Source organism: Macaca nemestrina, chromosome 2 (assembly GCF_043159975.1).
Source record: "Macaca nemestrina isolate mMacNem1 chromosome 2, mMacNem.hap1, whole genome shotgun sequence".
Taxonomy (NCBI): domain Eukaryota; kingdom Metazoa; phylum Chordata; class Mammalia; order Primates; family Cercopithecidae; genus Macaca; species Macaca nemestrina.
The window spans coordinates 34,177,232-34,198,819 of record NC_092126.1 but is presented as its reverse complement, the minus strand read 5'-3'; the positions used below and the strand labels follow the sequence as shown (position 1 = coordinate 34,198,819).

General features: G+C 36.9%; 1 protein-coding gene and 1 non-coding gene across 3 annotated transcripts in view; both read left to right on the top strand.

Annotated features, from left to right (window-relative positions):
* Positions 1-21,588, top strand: part of LOC105490378 (mitochondrial ribosomal protein L3) — a 43,788-nt gene that overhangs the window by 4,782 nt on the left and 17,418 nt on the right. For both annotated transcript variants that reach the window (XM_071090917.1, XM_011755901.2), the window contains exons 4-6: positions 346-444; positions 8,861-8,960; positions 11,502-11,562. In XM_071090917.1, the coding sequence (XP_070947018.1) occupies positions 346-444; positions 8,861-8,960; positions 11,502-11,562 (260 nt within the window). The remainder of the gene's footprint in view (positions 1-345; positions 445-8,860; positions 8,961-11,501; positions 11,563-21,588) is intronic.
* LOC112428128 (small nucleolar RNA SNORA58) lies at positions 20,224-20,360 on the top strand. The gene has a single exon (XR_003020030.2). It is a non-coding gene; the product is annotated as a small nucleolar RNA SNORA58 (small nucleolar RNA).

The window sequence follows — 21,588 nt, the reverse complement described above, 5'->3', positions numbered from 1 at the left end:
TTCTCGCCATTCTCCTGCTTTAGCCTCCCAAGTTGCTGGGACTACAGGCGCCCCCCCACCACGCCTGGCTAATTTTTTGTATTTTTAGTAGAGATGGGGTTTCACCGTGTTAGCCAGGATGGTCTCGATCTCCTGACCTCGTGATCTGCCTGCCTCGGCCTCCCAAAGTGTGTATTTAATCATTTTTTTTAAAAAATTTTATGTTTTTAAGATTGTGGTTGGTGTTAGAGGAAAGATGAGGTAAGTAACAGCTATCCTGTTTGTCCTAAGGTCTCAATGTGGCTGGTTTGCAATGTTAAAATATGTATTGGCACATGCTTAGTTTTTTTATGTTTGTTTTTTTAGGTACAAGACTGCCATGTCCTAAAGTATACTTCAAAGGAAAACCATAATGGAAAAACGGCAGCCCTGTCTGTAGGAGGAAAAACTGTATCACGTTTTCGTGTAAGGATGTATTTTCATAGCTAGAATACTGCATTTTTCATCAGTTTCAAATCTGGATGAGTTTATGTTTTGAGATTGTTCCACAGCCACAAACTTGCATTTGTTTGTGAGGAAAGTTGTGTATTTGGGGGAGGCAGTCTGGTACAACCATTTTGCCCAGGAGTCTTGGAGACTCTTGAGTTTGTTCTAATACCTCCCCCTGTATCTGGAACAAGTACTTTTACCTCTGTAAGCTGTAGTGTTTGTATATCTGTACAATGGGAATAAAAATACTACTTACCTAATAGGTTTATCACATGGATTAAATTAGGTTTTTCAAATGTGCCTGGAATATAACAGACACTCAGTAGATTTTGTTATTTTGTTATTGTTTTATGTTTCATTTCACTTTCTTCCTATGGAAAGTTGTCTTAACACTTGACACCAGGAGCACGTGGAAATTAATTTTGTGTATTCTAGAAGGAGCTTTCAGTGTTTAGGAGAAAGCTATATAAGAACCCAAATCACATTTTTTTAATAAAACATTTTTTTTTTTTAAGTAGAGTACTGAGTTTGTAGTTTGGAAAACTGCCTAGTGAGTATCTGTATTGAGTAACTAAAACCAGAAAACCTTTCTCAAAATGGTGATGGCTTTCACTAAACATGTTTAGGTTTACTAGAACATATTACTTATCTCTAAGACAAACTTTTTTTCCATTGTAAATTGTTTATGAAATGAACAAGGGGCCGGGCGCGGTGGCTCAAGCCTGTAATCCCAGCACTTTGGGAGGCCGAGACGGGCGGATCACGAGGTCAGGAGATCGAGACCATCCTGGCGAACACGGTGAAACCCCGTCTCTACTAAAAAAATACAAAAAACTAGCCAGGCGAGGTGGCGGGCGCCTGTAGTCCCAGCTACACAGGAGGCTGAGGCAGGAGAATGGTGTAAACCCGGGAGGCGGAGCTTGCAGTGAGCTGAGATCCGGCCACTGCGCTCCAGCCCCGGCGACAGAGCGAGACTCCGTCTCAAAAAAAAAAAAAAAAAAAAAAAAAAGAAATGAACAAGGCAGAAGTTAGGATACAACCTATAATCTCTGACTCTCAAAACTATCAGTTGTTTATTGTGTGCCTACTAACTACTCTATTTTCTTATCATAGTTAACTTTTATTGAACATTTATTACATGCCACATGCATAAGCATTACGCCTTTTTCATTTGTTACTTTATGTAAACTTTTCAGCCTCTGAGGCTAACGCAGTTAACTAACTCATTCAAAGTCACCCACTGGTAAGAGGTAGAGTGACAGACTCCAGAGCCTTATTTAAGTGTGTCTTGATATCTGCCCCCTGGGAGCACATAAGCTAGTGAGGAAGTTACACAAATAAACCAGCCATCTCAGTACAATATTATAAATCCAAGGAGCACAGAACCAGAGACAGCCAATTCTGCCAGGGAAAATCCCAGGAGGTTTCACAAGGAGGAGAATAGAAAGGAAAATAGGTGTTAGAGGCATTCCAGAAAGAATGGCCTCTGCAGAAGCAGAGACAACATGGAAGAGCGTGTGTTCTTGGGAAGAGAAGTGTAATGTGGCTGCATTTTAGTGTGCAGGCCAGGCCAGCGTGGGGAGGGGTGGTGAAGCTGCAGCTATCAAGGTAGTGTGAGGTTTAGACTTCATCCTATGGACTTTGAGGTGCTTTCTGAATTCTTTAGGTAACTTGTTCAAATTGTTCAATTAATTATCTAAGATTTTAAAAATCTAGCAGGAGGAAAGACTTTAGGAGATTGTTTTAAGAGATCAGGGGAGAGTTGATAAGAGCCTTTAGAAGCAAGGCAGTTGCATTGAGATTGGAAGGGGCAGGAATTGGAAAGGACTGGGTGGGAGGACACAGGTAGGTCAGTGCTGATGACATACTCTGGGATAGGAACAAGGAAGAGGGAAGCTTAAGATGTTTGAGATGTTCACAAAATCAGTTCTATAAATGGTGAGAAATACTGATTAGTCAATAAGTGGTGGTGGATATCATTGAAATCTGTGACATGGTTTATTTTGTTTCGTGTTAGAGAAGTTAGCTATTTTTGAGTATTATGGTAGCATAGACCATTTATTTTTCTTTACAACTTTGTAATAATATCTCTCCTGCTATTTTTAACAATTTATTGACTAACAGACTCGGGCTTCAAATAACTCCATAGTAATTATAGCGTACAATGAGATATTTATGGGAACTTTTTTAAAAAATCAAGTGTTTGACTTTTTAAAAATGTATTAATATGTACCAGCCTTCATATGAGTAAATCTTTGGTTTGATAGATGCCACTGTTTTCTACTTGATTGTACTTCTGGGTTTTTGTAATGACTAGTGTCATCATCTTCATTTTCATTACCAGTTTTGTAGATTGATGACTTCATGGCCTTGATATTTGTAAATCAAGCATGCTAGGGTAATCCCTTCTGCCCCAGCAGGTCTGTGAAGATTGCTTCCCCTGAAATATGAGGTGGCGAGAGAATAAGTGATGTGGGATCAGAAGAGTTGAGTTCTAATCCTGATTTCTACCTTTAGGTCCCCCTTACTTGCCTTTTGAACATCTGTTTTCTTACCCATAAAAACAAGGAATAGTACTTGATGGTCTCTAAATTCTCTTCCAGTTCTGAAAGTCTCACATTGGTTCTCGGAATATTTTACTTCTCAAGAAAAAAAAAGTTTGAAGAAAAAAAGTACATGGGAGCTCAATTTATTCTATTTTACTTAGTGATGAAGATGTGTTATAATCAAAATTTTATGAAAGTAATACTAATAGTATTACTGTAACAGTACTAATAATTAAAAATATTACAGAAATGATAGGTACTGCATTTCATAGTCGAGGCTGTTCACACATTTTTTTCTCTTTAGCTTATTCCGATAGCTTTATTCTCTTCAGTGGTTACATAGCACAGCAGGGTGATTTGGATGTTATGTTCTAATGTTCTGGATTTTGACCCACTTAATTTACATAAACTTTGAAAACTTCACTTCTCTAGCATAGAAAGTACTGCAAAGGCCCTTCTTTCTTCAAGATACAAAATTTCTTCAAGATACAAAATTTCTAAGTCCAGATGACATTTATTACAATATCAAGAAAAAAGCTTTGTCTATAAACTGACCTTTCTTCAAAATGAAATGTTTAAATGAAGTTTTAGAATTATTTGTAAATACAGCATTTTTGTTTGAAAACAAAGATTTTTGAAACTAAATGTATACAGACTTCATATTATAGCTCTCAAGAAAAATTGCAAATAGATTGATTTTAGAGGATTTTTTAAAAAACGAAGACCTATGAATATAAAATTTCATATATCTAAACATTTGGAAATTAATTAAATCACTTTTATTTATAATAGTGTTAGAACTGTTTTCTTTTCATCTGTAAAGAATTTATGCCTCCCAGAAATTAGACTATGTTGCCTTTTTATTTTGTACCTTATTATAAATAAAAACTGATGCGGTACATAGTGTTTTTGAATGAGGAAGTTAAATGGCCTTCAACATTGATTAAATCAGTTCATCTTAGGAGGAGAGGTATTTTCATTGTGGGAAGGATAATTGCAGAGAACTTTGAAGTGGGGGAAAAGAATGCAACCTCATAGATGGGATTATCCAAGTGTGACAATACTGTCAGTCTTTTAAATTGCCTTTTGAAATCATTTACTTATTTAGAAATTTGAAAAAAAAAGTCTTTCACACTGCTTCTGGTTTTAAGTCTACTTCAGCATTTGGTTTTCCTCCTGACTGAGACCTAATTTTATAATATTTTGATTTTTTATTTTAAAATAAAAAAGTGTTTATTAGTGAAATTGGATGATAATCAAGAAGTATGTTTTACCTTAGTTCTATTTATGGTTTAGTCTACAAAGTTACTTAGGTTGAGATGTTTATATTGTCTGTTTTGTATTACTAAAATAGTAAAGGATTTTCCTCAGAAACTTCCAGATATGCTTAAAAAGCTGACATTAACAAAATAATACGCTTTTAAAATCATGTGGAATATGTGAATGTCAAAAATAAACTTGATTCTAAAATTTAATTAATCTGAATTTTATACATCAGGAAAATAATTTCAGGGAACCATACTGTTAAATGAAAATTTTGTGTTTGTACTTGTTGCAGAAGTGAGTATGATTGAAGATGAAAAGCAGGGTACTTGATAATAGTGGTGTTGGTTGTTAGTGTTAATTTCAGCATGTAGGAAATAAAATAATAGAGAATGATTGGAATGAATTTGTGGTATCACTCTTGCGGAGGAAAGGATAGCTTCTTGAGAGAACTCTATAAGGTATAAAACAGTCTTCAGTGGACATCAAAGTAGAGCTTCTCAGCATTTGTTGTATGGCTCTACTGGAGAGCCCCAGGGAGATTCCTAGTAAGTTGTAGACTGATCCAAAAATTAAACTTCTGTGCTTGCAAGCCAGTGCCACCCAATTTCATGTCAACTATAGGCAACTGAGTAAGTTATAAAGGGGTACTAATGGTTTACATTTTAAACTGAACAGGTAACTAAAGTTTGCTGAGTATTCATATATTCTACAAACAAGTCTGACTATGCAGGCACTTCACTGGAATTTCGGGGAAGGATACTTTGTTATTATCAGTGTCATCTTGAGTTGATTAGGGTTTTTCAGTTGCTGCTATTCTTGTTTTTTAAATTATAAGTTACTATTGGTTTGGTTTTATAGTAGTTTCTTGCTGATTTGTTCATCCTCAGAGCAAGTCATGATGTATCTTTTAGGCCTGTACTTTTACAGTAACTAGAACTGAAGATTGAGGCCACAAATACAGTAACGTTGTGTTCCAAGAACTGATGCAGCAGAAGAGTAGAAAAGTGGGAGGAGTTAGGCAAACTTTATACCCAGATGGATGCCTGTCATTTATCTTCTGTTTCTTTTCATTGTTCATTTAGCCCACTTCTTTATTGTCTAACCTGCCACTGTGCTTAGCTGTAAAGTTAGAGACACAGATGAATAAAAACGGCGTTTACCATCCCGGTGCTCACAGGTCAGCATGCTGACCAACATTTGAGTAGATAAGTGTTTGGTGATATGGACAATAATTGAGATATATTCCAGTGTCTAGTGTTGGTATAGACAAAGGAGCAATGTGCTCTGGTAAGGCTGCTCAGAGAGGGATCTGGATAGGAAATATAACTGAATTTAGTACTGGAGACATGTACTTATATTTCCCAGTGTGAAGAGTGCCTCTTCGCCAGAATAAAACCAACGCGGATACATCTACCTGCTGTTCCCTCTTCCTCAGCTTTGAAGCTTTAGAGATGCAGGGTAGGGAGGAGATCACAGCTGAAGAGAGTGGTGCAGACAGATACAGGTAAGCATACATAGAGTACAATAGCCATTGGGGGCCTGCAGGGTCTTCATTTATGGTTGGAAAGTTGAGGGAGAGGGAACAGCAGGAAAATAGATGTACTATGTTGTATATTGTAATGAAAGAGGCCCTCTTCACATCAGGAAATAAAAAGTGGCATAACTTTTTTGTAAGTCCTATAGCAATCTATATCGAGTCTTAAGAATTAAGGTGGGGGGGAAGACCCAGGAGTTACAAGAAAATAAGATGTCTATAGGTTTTGTTTTTAATGACACTGGTTGTAGTGATGTTTACAATAGCAGGACAGAAGGCAGGAGTGGAGAGCAGACAGCAGGATCTACCAGGAGCTGGGGATATAGCAGCAACTAAAGCAAGTCTCTGCTTTCAGGAATCTTACATTTGGGTAGGTTTGGGGGTGAAATGGGGAGGTCCTTACATAGAACAGGGATCCCCAACCCCCGGACTGTGGACTGCTCTGTGGCCTGTTAGGAACTGGACTGCACAGCAGGAGGTGAACGGCAGGAGAGTGAGCATTAGTTACCACCTGAGCTCTACCTCCTGTCAGTCAGATCAGTGGCAGCATTAGATTCTTACGGAGCACAAACCCTCTTGTGAGCTGTGCATGTGAGGGATCTAGGTTGCATGCTCCTTATGAGACTCCAATGCCTGATAATCTGAGGTGGAACAGTTTTCATTCTGAAACCGTCCCTCCTGCTGCCTCCACTGATCTGTGGAAAAATGGTCTTCCGTGAAACCAGTCCCTGGTACCGAAAAGGTTAGGTACTGCTATCATAGAAGACATAGAAACAGTAAAAAATGTGTATCATAACACATGGAGATAAATGCTTTGAAGGATAATACTAAAAATGTAAAGGATTTTTCTCGGAAGCTTCCTGGTATGCTTAAATAACTGGTATTAATAAAAATAATATACTTTAATAAAATAAAAGTAGGCTGAGGGGTTGATAAGTGACAAAAAATGGTGCTATTTCAGATTGAGTAATTAGACAAGGTAAGTTGATATTCTTATGGCTACCTGAATAAGTAAGGGAGCCAGTCATGCAAAAATATGGCAGAAAAGCATTCTAGACAGAGGCAATAGGATGTGCAAAGGTCTTGAGGCCAGTGTGTAATGTGTTCTTGGGCCAATAAGGGAGTGCATTTTTTTCTGAAGCAGGCTGAGTCAGGAGGAGAGTAAAAGATGAGGTCAGATTGTGTAGAACCTTTTAAACTATGGTAAGGACTTAGGACTGGATTCTGCAAGAAGTAGAAGCCACTGTAGATATATGATATGGCTTGAGTTTTAAAATGATAATGCCAGCCTGTGAATTGAGAACAGACTAGAGAGTCAGGAGTGTGGAATGTTGGAGACCAGTTAGGAGGCTATCGAAATAATCCAGGCAGAAGATAGTGGATGAGGTTGACCTTGGGATGGGGTGGAAAGTGGTTGGTATGGGCTGTATTTTTAAATAGTCTGGAGGAATTGCTGATGAATGGGACGTGAAATGTGAAGAAGAATCAAGGGTGACTATAAGATTTTTGGCCTAAACAGCAGCATTGTGGGAGTTACCTTTTTAATTGAGATTTGGACGAAGGCCAGGGAAGGGCAGGCTTGGTTAAGGGAGTTCAGTTTTAGACACGTTAAGCTTAAGTTTCTATATCACATTGAAGTGGAGATAATGGCTTGGCAGTTGGACATAGGAATTTATAGTTCAGAGTAGAATTTGGAATTGAAGTTAGAAATGTGCAGTCATTCACATATATGAGAATCGAGGGAGTAGTAACTGGAAGCCAAGAGAAAGTCTTTTGTGGAGAGAGTGGTCACCTGTGTTAAGCATTGCTAGTAGATTCAGTAAAATGAGTATCAACCAGTGTGGTTGACTGTATGGAGATCCTTGGTGAATGATAAGCACTTTCCATTGAGTTCTAGGGGCTGAAAGCGCCTGATTAAACTGGGTTCACAGAATGGGAGGAGAGAAAGTAGACTTGGCAAGTCTTTCCAGGAGCTTTGCTGTAAGGGGGAACAGAAAAATTAGCTAAAGAATATGTGGTCAAGAAAAAGTTGGTTTTAATATGTGAATTTTTGTGACATGTTATATATAGTGATAGGAAGTTCCAGTAGAAAGAGGAGAAAAATGAAGATTTCTTAGAAGAGAGTGGGGACAGTCTCAGGAGGGAACCATTGAATAGGTACGAAGGGGTGGGAATTGTTGCTTTTAATAAAAATATGGACAGCTTATCTATCAGCATGATTTCCAGCCCCAATTTGACATAGAAATCATGTGAGGTGCTTGAAAATGAGCAATGCCTAGACCCCACACTAGACAGTGAAGTTATAATCTCTAAGCAGAGGGCCCTTGCCATTGGCATTTTCTAGAAGCTCTCCATGTGCATCTCATGGGTAACCTAGAGTGGGGTGGGAGGATACTACTGTTAATATACAAGTACTGGTATAGACAATTTGATTTGGTAAGAGCATGGAGAAGTTCTCTTAATTCTTTTATTTGATCAGCTCAAAGGGAGGAAGAGGAAGCAGTGGTGAGGATTTTAGAAAAGGATGTGACTTAGTTTCCTTATAGAGTGTGAAAATGATTTAACCAGAGATGTTTAGGTATCTGTAGATATAACCTGGCCACATCTGAGATTCTGAAGTTGGTGGTCATAACATTTAAATGTAACATACCGTGTTTTCTTCCAGTTCAGAATAAGTGCAGAATAGGCAGAGAGTTGATTTTTTGGGGTTTGGGTTCTTAATTCAGTCAGTCTCTGGTCAGAATTTAAAAATGAGCACAACTCTTTATTTTCCTGCAGAACAGAGGTCTTTCCCAGTGTACTATATGTGAACACTATGTACATGGTTGGAATCTAAGTAGTAAGATTATTCACAGAGATGTGATAAAATATAGCTATAAATCTCACCTCCCTTAAATAAGGGGAATTGGGTGCCCTTTGTTCATTAAGGAATAAAGTATGCTTTGATTTATTTTCTGGGGTGCTAATAACTCGATTTAGATCTCTATGCATTCAATTCCACTTTGAGTATTCAATGTATTACTTATATGTGCTGTTTTTCCTCTAGAAAGCTACACCCGTATTGGAATTTTACCGAGAACTTGGATTGCCGCCAAAACAGACAGTTAAAATCTTTAATATAACAGATAATGCTGCAATTAAACCAGGTAATTTGAGGTTGGGGAGAGGAGGGAGGTAAAAATACCCAAATATGCAATTTGTTTATTGTCAGCCCTTTCAATAAAGCTACATCTAAAATGCAAAGTCTCACTTACTTTTAAATACAAAACTGTATCTGATTTAATCACTAGGAACAAACAAGCCTTTTTTTTTTTTTTTTTTTTTTTTTTTAAGTGGAAAAACCTGTAGAGAACTCTTTGCTTTCTGTGAGAGAGGAACACTTTTGTTTTTAATATAGAGAGAGTTTAACATTTGAAAAAGCCACCTCAAAGAAATACGGTAACTTTTAAAATTCAAAGCTCATTGGTCATAGGCTGGCATTCATGAAAAATAGCCAGGCTCTTGCTTAGATAGAAGAACTGGAGAAAATATAACAATGGAAGGGACTGACCATAGCACCTCAATGTAAAGATTCTTACTTAAAAATTCCAAGATATTTTGCCTAATCCATGAAATGTCAAAGAGTAAAGATTTGGCATATGATTATATTGGCTCATATGGTTAGCAAAATATAACATTTTGATGTCTGAACTTCAGAAAAGCTCCCTGATCTCTGAACTTGAGTTCTGACAAGAGGACAGTAGAATGCTGTTTTAGGATTTGGTATTTAATATCTGAACTAAACTGCTTTAAGTAAAATACAGTTGCAGTAGGCTTTTATTCGTGTGACATGGTCAGCCTTGATATAAGGTAGAATTAAAAGTATTCTTTGAAGTTAAAATTTTGCAATTTTAAGGCAAGGTAAATGGAATTAAATATAAAAATTAGTAGAGGTACTTGGGTCATTGTGTATTAGAATGGTTTATAATGGAACTACTTTAAATATAAAGGGATAGTTCTAAAATATTTGTTGTATAGACAGTTCTGAAGCACTTTTTAATATTCTCTTTGGTATTAACACATCTAACTTTCTTAAACTCTATGATAAAGATAAAAGTAAGCCCACATTAACTTTTGCTGTAGCTCAAATCATATAAAATTGTTTTTTGGCATCCAAAATGGTCAAAAATCAGCAGTTCAACCTCATAAAAGGTCACTTTTAATTTCTTTTTAAAAAATTAATACTATTTTGATTGACATAATTATGTACATTTATGGGATGCAGTGTGATGTTTTGATAATATGTAGACAGTGTGGAATGATTAAATCTCTATTTTCTTCATTCAACGTTTTTCTCTGCCTATATAAATCCAGGTTGGGTTGTAACTTAAAGGAGGTCCCCCCCAAAATCCTACAGCACTTTGCTGCTTGTATTAAATAAACTATAACTATAATCAACTTTCAGTCACATTCTCTACTACAGTGGTTTCTGCCATTTAAAAAAGTGTATCTTACTTGATGATGTTTTTTTTTTTTTTTTTTTTTTTTTTTTTTTTTGAGACGGAGTCTTGCTCTGTCACCCAGGCTGGAGTGCAGTGGCCGGATCTCAGCTCACTGCAAGCTCCGCCTCCCGGGTTTACGCCATTCTCCTGCCTCAGCCTCCCGAGTAGCTGGGACTACAGGCGCCCGCCACCTCGCCCGGCTAGTTTTTTGTATTTTTTAGTAGAGACGGGGTTTCACCGTGTTAGCCGGGATCGTCTCTCGATCTCCTGACCTCGTGATCCGCCCATCTCGGCCTCCCAAAGTGCTGGGATTACAGGCTTGAGCCACCGCGCCCGGCCTTGATGATGTTAATGTTTATTCTTTACCAAGATAATAAATGTCTTGCTGTCAGGGGCCGTGTCTTACATTCTTGAATTTCTAGCTGCATGTATTTGTAAGTGCCCTGTAAATGTTTGCTAATTAATTGCCAAATAGTTCTCGTCAATGTTAGTTTCAAGTTTATGTAAACAATATTATGAAGGGCTTTGATTCATCACAAAATTTAAACACTTTTAAAATAACGTTTCCAAAGTACATTTAAAGTAAGACTTTATTTACATACAACTGGTTTTGTAAACGTTTCTATATAAAATTAAGAGTATCTATAAAGGCAGTTTTTTGCTATTCTAAATATCTAAGCATGAACTAGAGAACTGTGTTTTATTGGTACAATGAGGAGTTCACCCAAAATCTGATATGTAGAGGCTTTGTATAGATGTCATACATACCCACCATATGAGGGACTTGGGTTCAAGTAATTGTTTTCCTGTTTGTCCAGTGGGTACAAGATATTTAATGAAGCCCCAACAATTTTTAGTTATTCTTTTTGTTTTCCCAATGTGAAAACAAGAAATATATCTTAATTTAATAGACAGTTATTCACTAAAACAACCAAGAATCATCAAATTTATGTGTTTGGCAGCAAGAACACTGTGTTGTCATGGGAATCACTCATTTCAAACAGCACCACTTTTGGTCTCTGTGAAGTCAGTCAAAAGACATGTTTGTTGAATAATTTCATTGTTTGGATGTTTCTAATTGCAGAAGAGAATCTTACCATTTTGAAATCAGATAGCTCAAAGCCTTCCTGGATATAGTTTATGTTGCATAAAGTTGTTTCTGTGCTGTCAAATTTCATATTGATTTTTCATTTTCTTTTCATAAAGGCACTCCTCTTTATGCTGCTCACTTTCGTCCAGGACAGTATGTGGATGTCACAGCCAAAACGTAGGTCCTTATAGCAAGTTCTCTTTTCCTTTTGTTTTCATCTATTAAAAGAGAGCAGAGTAAGTGAAAGAAGTGCAGTCTTTCAAGTCAGTGAATAAAGAATAAATATATTTTTCATTCTGAATTCAAATCTTTAATGCTACCTATGATATTGGTTTTTAAATTGTGCCAAATTAATTGTATGTAAACTGTTCATATCAGGTTATAGCTTTTTATTTATTTGTTTTTTTATTACACTTTAAGTTCTAGGGTACATGTGCACAACATGCAGTTTTGATACATAGGTATACATGTGCCATGTTGGTTTGCTGCACCCACCAACTCATCATTTACATTAGGTATTTCTCCTAATGCTATCTCTCCCCCAACCCCCCACCCCTAACAGGGTGTGGTGTGTGATGTTCCCCGCCCTGTGTCCAAGTGTTCTCATTGTTCAGTTCCCACCTATGAGTGAGAACATGCAGTGTTTGGTTTTCTGTCCTTGTGATAGTTTGCTGAGAATGATGGTTTCCAGCTTCCATGTCCCTGCAAAGGACATGAACTCATCCTTTTTTATGGCTGCTGCATAGTATTCCATGGTGTGTATCTACCACATTTTCTTAATGCAGTCTATCATTGATGGAAATTTGGGTTGGTTGTACATCTTTGCTATTGTGAATAGTGCCGCATTAAACATATGTGTGCATGTGTCTTTATAGCAGCATGATTTATAATCCTTTGGATATATATCCAGTAATGGGATTGCTGGGTCAAATGGTATTTCTAGTTCTAGATCCTTGAGGAATCACCACACTGTCTTCTACAATGGTTGAACTAGTTTACACTCCTACCAATAGTGTAAAAGTGTTCCTATTTCTCCACATCCTCTCCAGCATCTGTTGTTTCCTGACTTTTTAAGGATCGCCATTCTAACTGGTGTGAGATGGTATCTCATTGTGGTTTTGATTTGCATTGCTCTGATGACCAGTGATGATGAGCATTTTTTCATGTATCTGTTGGCTGCATAAATGTCTTCTTTTGAGAAGTGTCTGTTCATATCCTTTGCCCACTTTTTGATGGGGTTGTTTTTCTCTTGTACATTTGTCTGAGTTCTTTGTAGATTCTGGATATTAGCCCTTTGTCAGATGGGTAGATTGCAAAAATTTTCTCCTATTCTGTAGGTTGCGTGTTCACTCTGATGGTAGTTTCTTTTGCCATGCCAAAGCTCTTTAGTTTAATTAGATCCCATTTGTCTGTTTTGGCTTTTGTTGCCATTGCTTTTGGTGTTTTAGTCATGAAGTCCTTGCCCATGCCTGTGTCCTGAATGGTATCGCCTAGGTTTTCTTCTAGGATTTTTATGGTTTTAGGTCCAACATTTAAGTCTTTAATCCATCTTGAATTAATTTTTGTATAAAGTGTAAGGAAGGGATCCAGTTTCAGCTCTCTACATATGGCTAGCCAGTTTTCGCAGCACCATTTATTAAATAGGGAATCCTTTCCCCATTTCTTGTTTTTGTCAGGTTTGTCAAAGATCAAATGTTTGTTTCTTCAACATAAATGATAATTTCATTTCTTTTGATGCCTCAGTTTTCTCCTTTTTGTTGCATGATAATTCTGCAGGGATTATTCTGACTAGGAACCCTCTGAAAAATATGCCATTGTTTACAGGTGCTCTGGGATAGGTTTGTAATCACAGAGACTGAACCAGAGCACCTTTTATCAAAAGCAACTGGACAAGAGCTAATATCACTTTCCTTCATACAGTTAAGATGCAGTCTTCCTAGTTTCAAATATAGGCCATTGCAAAAGCTGCTGGCTGCTTTAATAACCTTCATTTCGCTATTTAGAAATGAAATGTGGGATAGATTGGTAGCAAGGTGAGACTTCTTTTTAGAGAGATTGTAAACCTGTCCTCCTTTTTTTTCCTGCTTGCTGATTATCATGAACTTGTTCCTAGTTACAAGAACCCCTGAAATCGCTGGTTCCTTGGAAACTCTGTTTGCTTTCCTTTGGCAAGAACTCAAAATATTGGAGCTTTAAAAGCTTTGATTTGGTTACTTGGAGAAATATCTGTGTTGTAAATCAGATTATTTTGCTTGTTAATTTTTGAATTATTGCATATAAAATGCCACATAGTAATTTTGTTAATTTATACACAGTTAATGTTGTGTGAATTCCATTGTGTATTTTATACAATATATGGAATATTCTAAGAAACCATGCAAAGTCAGAGGCCTTTGTTAACATTTGCCTTGTGGCTGGACTTGTGACTAACTTGGATTAGAGCCTGGCTTTTCAAATGCCTATCTTCAGTAAATGCTTTCATCTCATATGCTTCTGTTTGGTTTCCTTGGCTTCTTTAAAGTGATTTTTAAAACTTTAGCTGCCTTCTTGTAAGCATAAAGTAAAAGAGGAAAACTTTTTTTTCTTTTTCACAAGATCATTTTCATAGAAAACAAGATTGTGTATAGCCATGCACCAGCTTCAGGATTAAATAGCTTATAAGAGTTGGGGGAATAACCAGCCCTGGAATTTAAAGTAGTCGACAGTCAGCTCTGGAGAAGTGAGGACCTCCATTTGAGAAGATCACCACTATTATATGGGCTACAGTACAAAAAGTTTAACTGTATTAACAGTGGGGCAGGATTTTCCTTGCATGTGTGTGTGCATACCTTCATGAGGTATTTATTACTTACATGAGAATGAATTGGACTTTATTTGACCTTTTGCTAAATGTTACCAGTAACTATAGCTCTTGTAGCTGCCATGTTATTATTGCTGTAAGGTGCTTTTAATTTTAAATGCTTGTAAATTTATAGGATTCGTTGTCCTTCTCATCTGAAACTGTTTTGAATTTCCTTTGAGTGCAGCGTTGCATTCCCAGCTGCATACAGCCCTAGTTGCCGTTGCCTTTTCTGTCTTCTCTCTGCCACTGACTTCCCTGTGTTATATGTGTGTACATGTACACATGCATGTGCATGCATTTGCTTAACTTTTTTTTTCCTTTTAAACTCCTCTATCTTCTTTCCTTAATGCATTTTGGAACTTTTGGGCACTATCTTCTGGATATTAATCCTCTTACAAGTGTGAACACTAGGGGAAAATACGTGCAGTGCCATGGTTAAGGGAGTGATGAAAGGACATGGATTTATAGGCTGGAGCAGTGGTTCTGATCCTTGAGTGGGCTTTATAATCTCCTGGAGGTTTAGTTGAGCACAGATTGATGGACCCTACCCACGGAGCTTCTGATTCTGTCGATCTGGGGTTAATACCTGAGAATTTGCATTTCTACCAAGTTTCCAGGTGATATAGATGCTGCTGGTCCAGGAACACACATTGAGAACCACTGGACTGGAAAATAGAAGCTCATCAGTTAACCCACTTTTCCTCCTCACTCTTCTACCTAGCACAGAATTCAGAATGCCTTTCTTTCCTTAATTCTGCTTGAATTATAACATACAAACATCTGTTTAAAAGCAAGCTAGTTTAATGTAATTAAAATAACATTGCCAATGAAAGTGGGCCTGTTACATTTTAGTTAGCATAAAACTGAAAACTAGTCTGTTTAGTAATTAGCTTCATTATCTTTTCATTAGAAAAGAGAAAAATCTCAATCCCTGATTTTTTAATGTTTATCATGTTGTAATAATTATATTTTAATTACTAATCTTCACTTATATTTTTAGTACTAGATTTCAATGTTTTTCACCTTATACCTTCAACTTTAATTGCTCAGTTAAATGTACTTTAGAAATAACGAAAAAAATTTTTTAAAGGAACAAACACTATCTACATTTCAAGAAAATAGTGTTAGTAGAATCTGTCTACCTCAGGAATGAAATTGTCTGCAGACAGTTTTCTAAAAAGTGGCCAGTAACCAACAGTAAAGCTTCTTGAAGATATACTTACAATTTTTAAGTGTTCCTTTTAAAATAAAATTGCATTAGGAAACTTGCTTACTTGAAAGATACATTGTGTTTACCTATACTGATGTTGGTTATAATTCTCTAGATAAACAGGTAAATTTACCAGTGTCACGTTAGGGTGTGAGGTGAATATATAATTTACCAGAATTCATTTTAATTTTTACTTTTTTTTTTATTATTATACTTTAAGTTCTAGGGTACATGTACATAACATGTAGGTTTGTTACATATGTATACTTGTGCCATGTTGGCGTGCTGCACCCATCAACTCGTCAGCACCCATCAACTCGTCATTTACATCAGGTATAACTCCTAATGCAATCCCTCCCCCTTCCCGCTCCCCGTGATAGACCCCAGTGTATGATGTTCCCCTTCCCGAGTCCAAGTGATCTCATTGTTCAGTTCCCACCTATGAGTGAGAACATGCGGTGTTTGGTTTTCTGTTCTTGCGATAGTTTGCTGAGAATGATGGTTTCCAGCTGCATCCATGTCCCTACAAAGGACACAAATTCATCGTTTTTTATGGCTGCATAGTATTCCATGGTGTATATGTGCCACATTTTCTTAATCCAGTCTGTCACTGATGGACATTTGGGTTGATTCCAAGTCTTTGCTATTGTGAATAGTGCCGCAATAAACATATGTGTGCATGTGTCTTTATAGCAGCATGATTTATAATCCTTTGGGTATATACCCAGTAATGGGATGGCTGGGTCATATGGTATTTCTAGTTCTAGATCCTTGAGGAATCGCCATACTGTTTTCCATAATGGTTGAACTAGTTTACAATCCCAACAACACCAGAAGTAGTTCTTCATCAAAAGGATGGTAGAAGACAAATTTATTTAGATTGTATGAGGAAGATTTTTACATCTAATAAGTAGAACTCCCTAGCAGAACATTTTTACATAGTTTTATTATACTATCAATAGATAATGAAGCCCAGTCTTTGAAATATGGCAGTTTATGTAAATTCATTCCAAATAAAATCTTTAAAAGAGCATGTATCATGATGTCTTTTCTCCCTGCCCCTACCCTGGGTACATTTTTAAAGTTTATGTTCTTGTTCTATGCTAGCAATTATATTCCATTGTAACTTTTAATAGATGATGGTTTAGAGTCTAACATTTTCCCATTCTTTCAGTCTCAGTTTTGAAGAGGGAACAACTATAGATAATGCATAGATAGTGAGTAAGCTGAGGTATGACTGTTAATTGTACCCTCAGCATAGGATGTTTAGCCCATTTTTTTTCTGTTGAATTCTAGTGGTGCTTATTATAACTTGTAAAAAAAAAAAAGAGAGAGAAATGAGAGAAGAATGAAACAAAGAACAAATAAAAAGAAAACTAAAGATGCATTCTGCTGTGTTTAGGGAGCAGTGTTAGTATCTGCCTGAAATGACTTGAAGGACAGAGATGGTAGTGATGCAGTCATAATAGCATGGAGAGAACTTCCTGCTAGGTGTCTTGTTGATCTTTGAATTCATGACAGTGCATACCTGAAGTAATTTTTCTTCTGGTTATCTGTAATTTATTTACTTACTTAAAATTTGAAGTCAGAAGACTTCAGGTACTTAAAATACCTTTTTCTTTCTGAAAGGATAATTTAAAAATCTTGTCTACAAGTCTGGGCTGATTAAAACAACTCATATTTTCAGGAATAATCTTACTACTTTAAAGTTGTCATTGCCCTTTTAAATTCTCATTACCTTCGGCTCTCAAAACAGAAAAATAACTCCTTGATAATGTTATCATTAGTAATAAATTTTGGTTTTTTGGTTTTTTTTTTCTTGAGACGGAGTCTTGCTCTGTTGCCCAGGCTGGAGTGCAGTGGCGTGATCTCGGCTCACTGCAAGCTCGGCCTCCCGGGTTCACGCCATTCTCCTGCCTCAGCCTCCTGAGGAGCTGGGACTACAGGCGCCCGCCACCATGCCTGGCTAATTTTTTGTATTTTTAGTAGAGACGGAGTTTCACCGTTTTAGCCAGGATGGTCTCGATCTCCTGACCTTGTGATCCGCTTGCCTCAGCCTCCCAAAGTGCTGGGATTACAGGTGTGAGCCATCGCACCTGGCCAGTAATAAAAATTAAGGGGAGTGGGGTGGAGGAGATTAGGTATTGGAGCACCTTGGCACATTTACTGAGATTCAGTTAGTTTGGATTCTTTCATTCAGATACCAAAATGTGTAAAGAAGTATGTTGTCTATCAAAGTCTTAAAAGTGTTTAAACTGTCAACATGGGTTCTTAAAAGAGTAAGGACTTTGTGGGCTCTATACCTAGCCCAGTACACTGTTGAGTGGAGTGTCTACACACTGTCAGAAACTCTGCCCACAAGCTCATTGTTCTAACTGATAGATGTTGGTTGTAAACTCTGGAAGGAGAAAGCAAGGTATGTGCTCCTTCGCGATACAATTGCTGTGCTGTCCTGTGTATTTTCAATTTTATTTCATTTTTAACAAGTAACTTTATGTACAAGTTATTCAAAGCAGTGTGTTTTTAATGTATCAGTGAAACAATTTTCAAGATGAGTGATTAAACTATAGAGAGAAATAATCTTTGTAAAAATTAATCCCTCTTAAATCAGTCAGAATGAATGTGTGGTTGGAGAGCGGTGTCTTGGGGTTTTATTTAGTTGTTTTGTTGGGTTAAAAATTTTATTAGTGGTCATCTATAATTGCCTCCCTATTTACAAAGCAGCACGTTTTTACTCAAGCTCAGCAAAATTAAGGCCTAATAAGAGGCAATCTAGGGTGGTGGCTAAAAGCATGGGCCTTTCAGTAGCTCTGTGACCTAGATAACTTTCTTAATCTCTTTGCTGCTTCATTTTTAACATAAGAATAATTGTAAATGTACTTCATACCCATATTACAAAGATTGAATGACAGTGCATAGAAAGCTCTTAGATCAAAGCCTGGCACATAATAAGTAAATGCTCAGAAGTATTAGCTACTATCACTATTATTAATGTTGCTGCTTTGTAATTTGTTTCAATTTTAAAAAGAAAGATCTGTGTTTTCCTGAATAGAAAATATCTTTCGAAATGAATAGAAAACATGACATTATTAGGAATTCAATTCTCCTGTTTTCTAATACATTAAGTTTTGCCTTACTTTATATTTTATGTAACGAAGTAGTAGCTTTACAAAACACTCTAGATAATTTTAAGATCACATACTATCTGTTGTATCTGGAATTTACAGAGTAATGAGGATGCCCTTGAAATGCCTTCATGCCTCTCTGATTTGCTGGAATATTTTAATATTTTTCTTCTAATCTGTTTCTTGAGAGGCACTATGACCTGGGTTGAAAGCGTGGCTAGATGCTTCCATTTATCAGCAATTTGATTTTGGGCAAGTGGCTTAACTTGTGGGGATTTTGTTATCTTTAACCTGAGGGTCTGAGGCTAAATGGTTTCTAACGTTTCTTTCAATTCTAAAAATCTATTTCCAAAAAATAATTCCTCAGTTTTCGAAGTGGCATAACTCACCCTTATCTGCACTAATGAAGAAATAATACACGACAGTAGATTCATAGCTCATGACAATATGGCTTTCTAATCTGTTGAAGAACATTATATGGCTGAAGACCTTCAGAAAATATATGTCCTTTCATGATATTGTAGAATTGTTTATTTGTGTTTTCTTTTATGAGAAGAACAAAGATGCCCAGGACAGCAAATGTGGTGTTCTGGGTTTATTTAGTGCAGTTGGGAAATTGAAGGAATCACTGCACATTTGGCTGTTTGTACTATTAAATGAGCTAGATTTGATGTCAGAAAAGCCATAAGCAGTGCACTCCTCGCACTCTTGTTGATAAAAATGTTCCCAGATATTGATGGGAGGTTTATGGTTTTTAGACAGAAATCATATACCTGCATTTCAGGTCATGCTGTCACAAATTTGTCCTCAAGAGTTACAGCTATACCGATACTCCATGCCACTTTCTAACTATATGTGAATGGAACACAAAGCAACTGGAACTGACTTGTGGGCTCAGCAGCTGTTGGTCACTAATCAAGTAGGTTTAGACAGCAACACTGAATTGGGTAGAAATTGACTCCCACACTTTACAGGGATCTTCAGTAAAGATGCTATGTGGAAATGGAAGTAAGTAGGAAACATCTGGGGAAGTTTGCTGAAATGAGGAGAAGCTATAGTAAAAGATTAAAATGTTTGTGCCATATTAGTTCATCATGAGTTAAAAGCTAATCCTGAGGGAGATTGTCAGCTGGCTAATAAGCCTTTTATATACGTGTAATATATTTTGGCAAAAATTGTTCTTTTTTGTTTATTGGAATTTTTTGTTTGTTTTAAAACTAAGAACATTTGGATAGTTTGAATCTAAAGCATAATAAAGTAGTATAGCCTACCAGAATTTCTTTTGATGTTGATTTAGACATTTTGCTTTTATATTCAGTAATACTGTATCACAGTTAAAAGATTTCATCTTAATTCTGATCTGTTTTAGTGGTTCGTTTCAGCTCAGTCTTGATTTTAGCTAGAAACGCAGGTGAATCTCCATTTTCCTGTGAATCTCCATTTTACCATAACAGAGAAGCTGATTTTTAAACCAGTAATTTCTTCACCTTCCCACTCCCACTTCTGTTTATTAAATTTTAAAAATGTAGCCCGATTTTGGTGTATTCTTAAAGAAGTCAAGTGTCCTTTTTCCATTTGGTACACAGTTACTGGTGTTTTGAGTGATATATGTACAAGTCGCTTAAACATCTTAAAGCATAAAGAGAGAAAGTTAATTTGGAGGGCATACTAGTAGACCTTGCCTGACTGTGCTCATGGCCAGGCAGGGGGGACAGTGTATGCAAGAATAATTTGGAGTTCCTGCCAGCTCTAACCAGCTTCATCAGTGGCTGGATAAATTGCAGGGCTCTAAACATTTCCCTGAAGAAAAAAAGAAAACAATTTGGAAATGGTTCTAATTGAAAAACCTCTGCTTAGAGTATGGATTTTGATTTTTAAAAAATAAAAATCAGATATTTTGGGCTGGGCATAGTGACTTACACCCGTAATCCCAGCACTTTGGGAAGCCAGAGTGGACAGATCACTCGAGGCCAGGAGTTTGAGACCAGCCTGACCAACATAGCGAAACTTCATCTCTACTAAAAAGACAAAAAATTGGCCGTGGTGGCAGGTGCTGCTTGGGAGGCTGAGGCATGAGAATTGCTTGAACCTGGGAGGCGGGGGTTGCAGTGAGCCAAGATCACACCACTGTACTCCATCCAGCCTGGTAAACAGAGTGAGAGTCTGTCTCAAAAAAAAAAAAAAAAAAACCGAATGTTTTACAGGTGCTGCAACTTGATAATAAATACTTGGTTGTTTTTTCATGACAATAGTGGAAAGATGGACAACATAGTACAAAGGGTATTTGAGGCAGAGGGAACAAAATGAACAAAGGCATGGAAGAGTGGCTTATTTAGGGACTTATGGAGTAATCTGCTATGACTAAGATTTTTCAGTGTTTGGAAGTCAGGTTGGATCCAGTTATAAAAAGCCTTATATATTCTAACCTAAAAATATTACTGGGGAACCATCTAAGTTTGTTTGCTTGTTTTTGTTTCTTAAAGCAGAGTACAAATTTATTTGATTAGATTACCACCTTGGGAATTTTGCTCTAGTGGCTGTGAAGGATAACTTGAAGAAAGAGGGATGTTTGGTTTGTTTTGGAAACACTGTAAGTGAATGGCTGAGGTACTTCCAATTGGATATGGTTGGTACATCTGTAGAATGGGATCGTAGCAGAATTCTTGCCAGAGTGCAAGGTTTTGGAGCTCCAGCTTATTACTAATAGCTTCAGGGGTCAACAAACTTTTTCTCAAAGAATGGGAAGTAAATATCTTAGGTTTGCAGACATTATGTTCTCTCTTGCATGTGAGAGAACTAACTTATTCTGCCATTGCAGCTCTAAATTAGAGATAGGCAATATGTAAATTAGTGTGCATGACTCTATCCCAATAAAACTTTATTTATGAAAACATACAGCCAGCACAGGCCATTTTGCCAATCCCTCTTTTTAAACCTTAGTGAGAAGAGAATCAGAGGCAGCAAGAGGAAAGAAATTTCTCAAAGAATATTGTGGAAGCAGGAAAATAGGGAGGAAATGATGACAA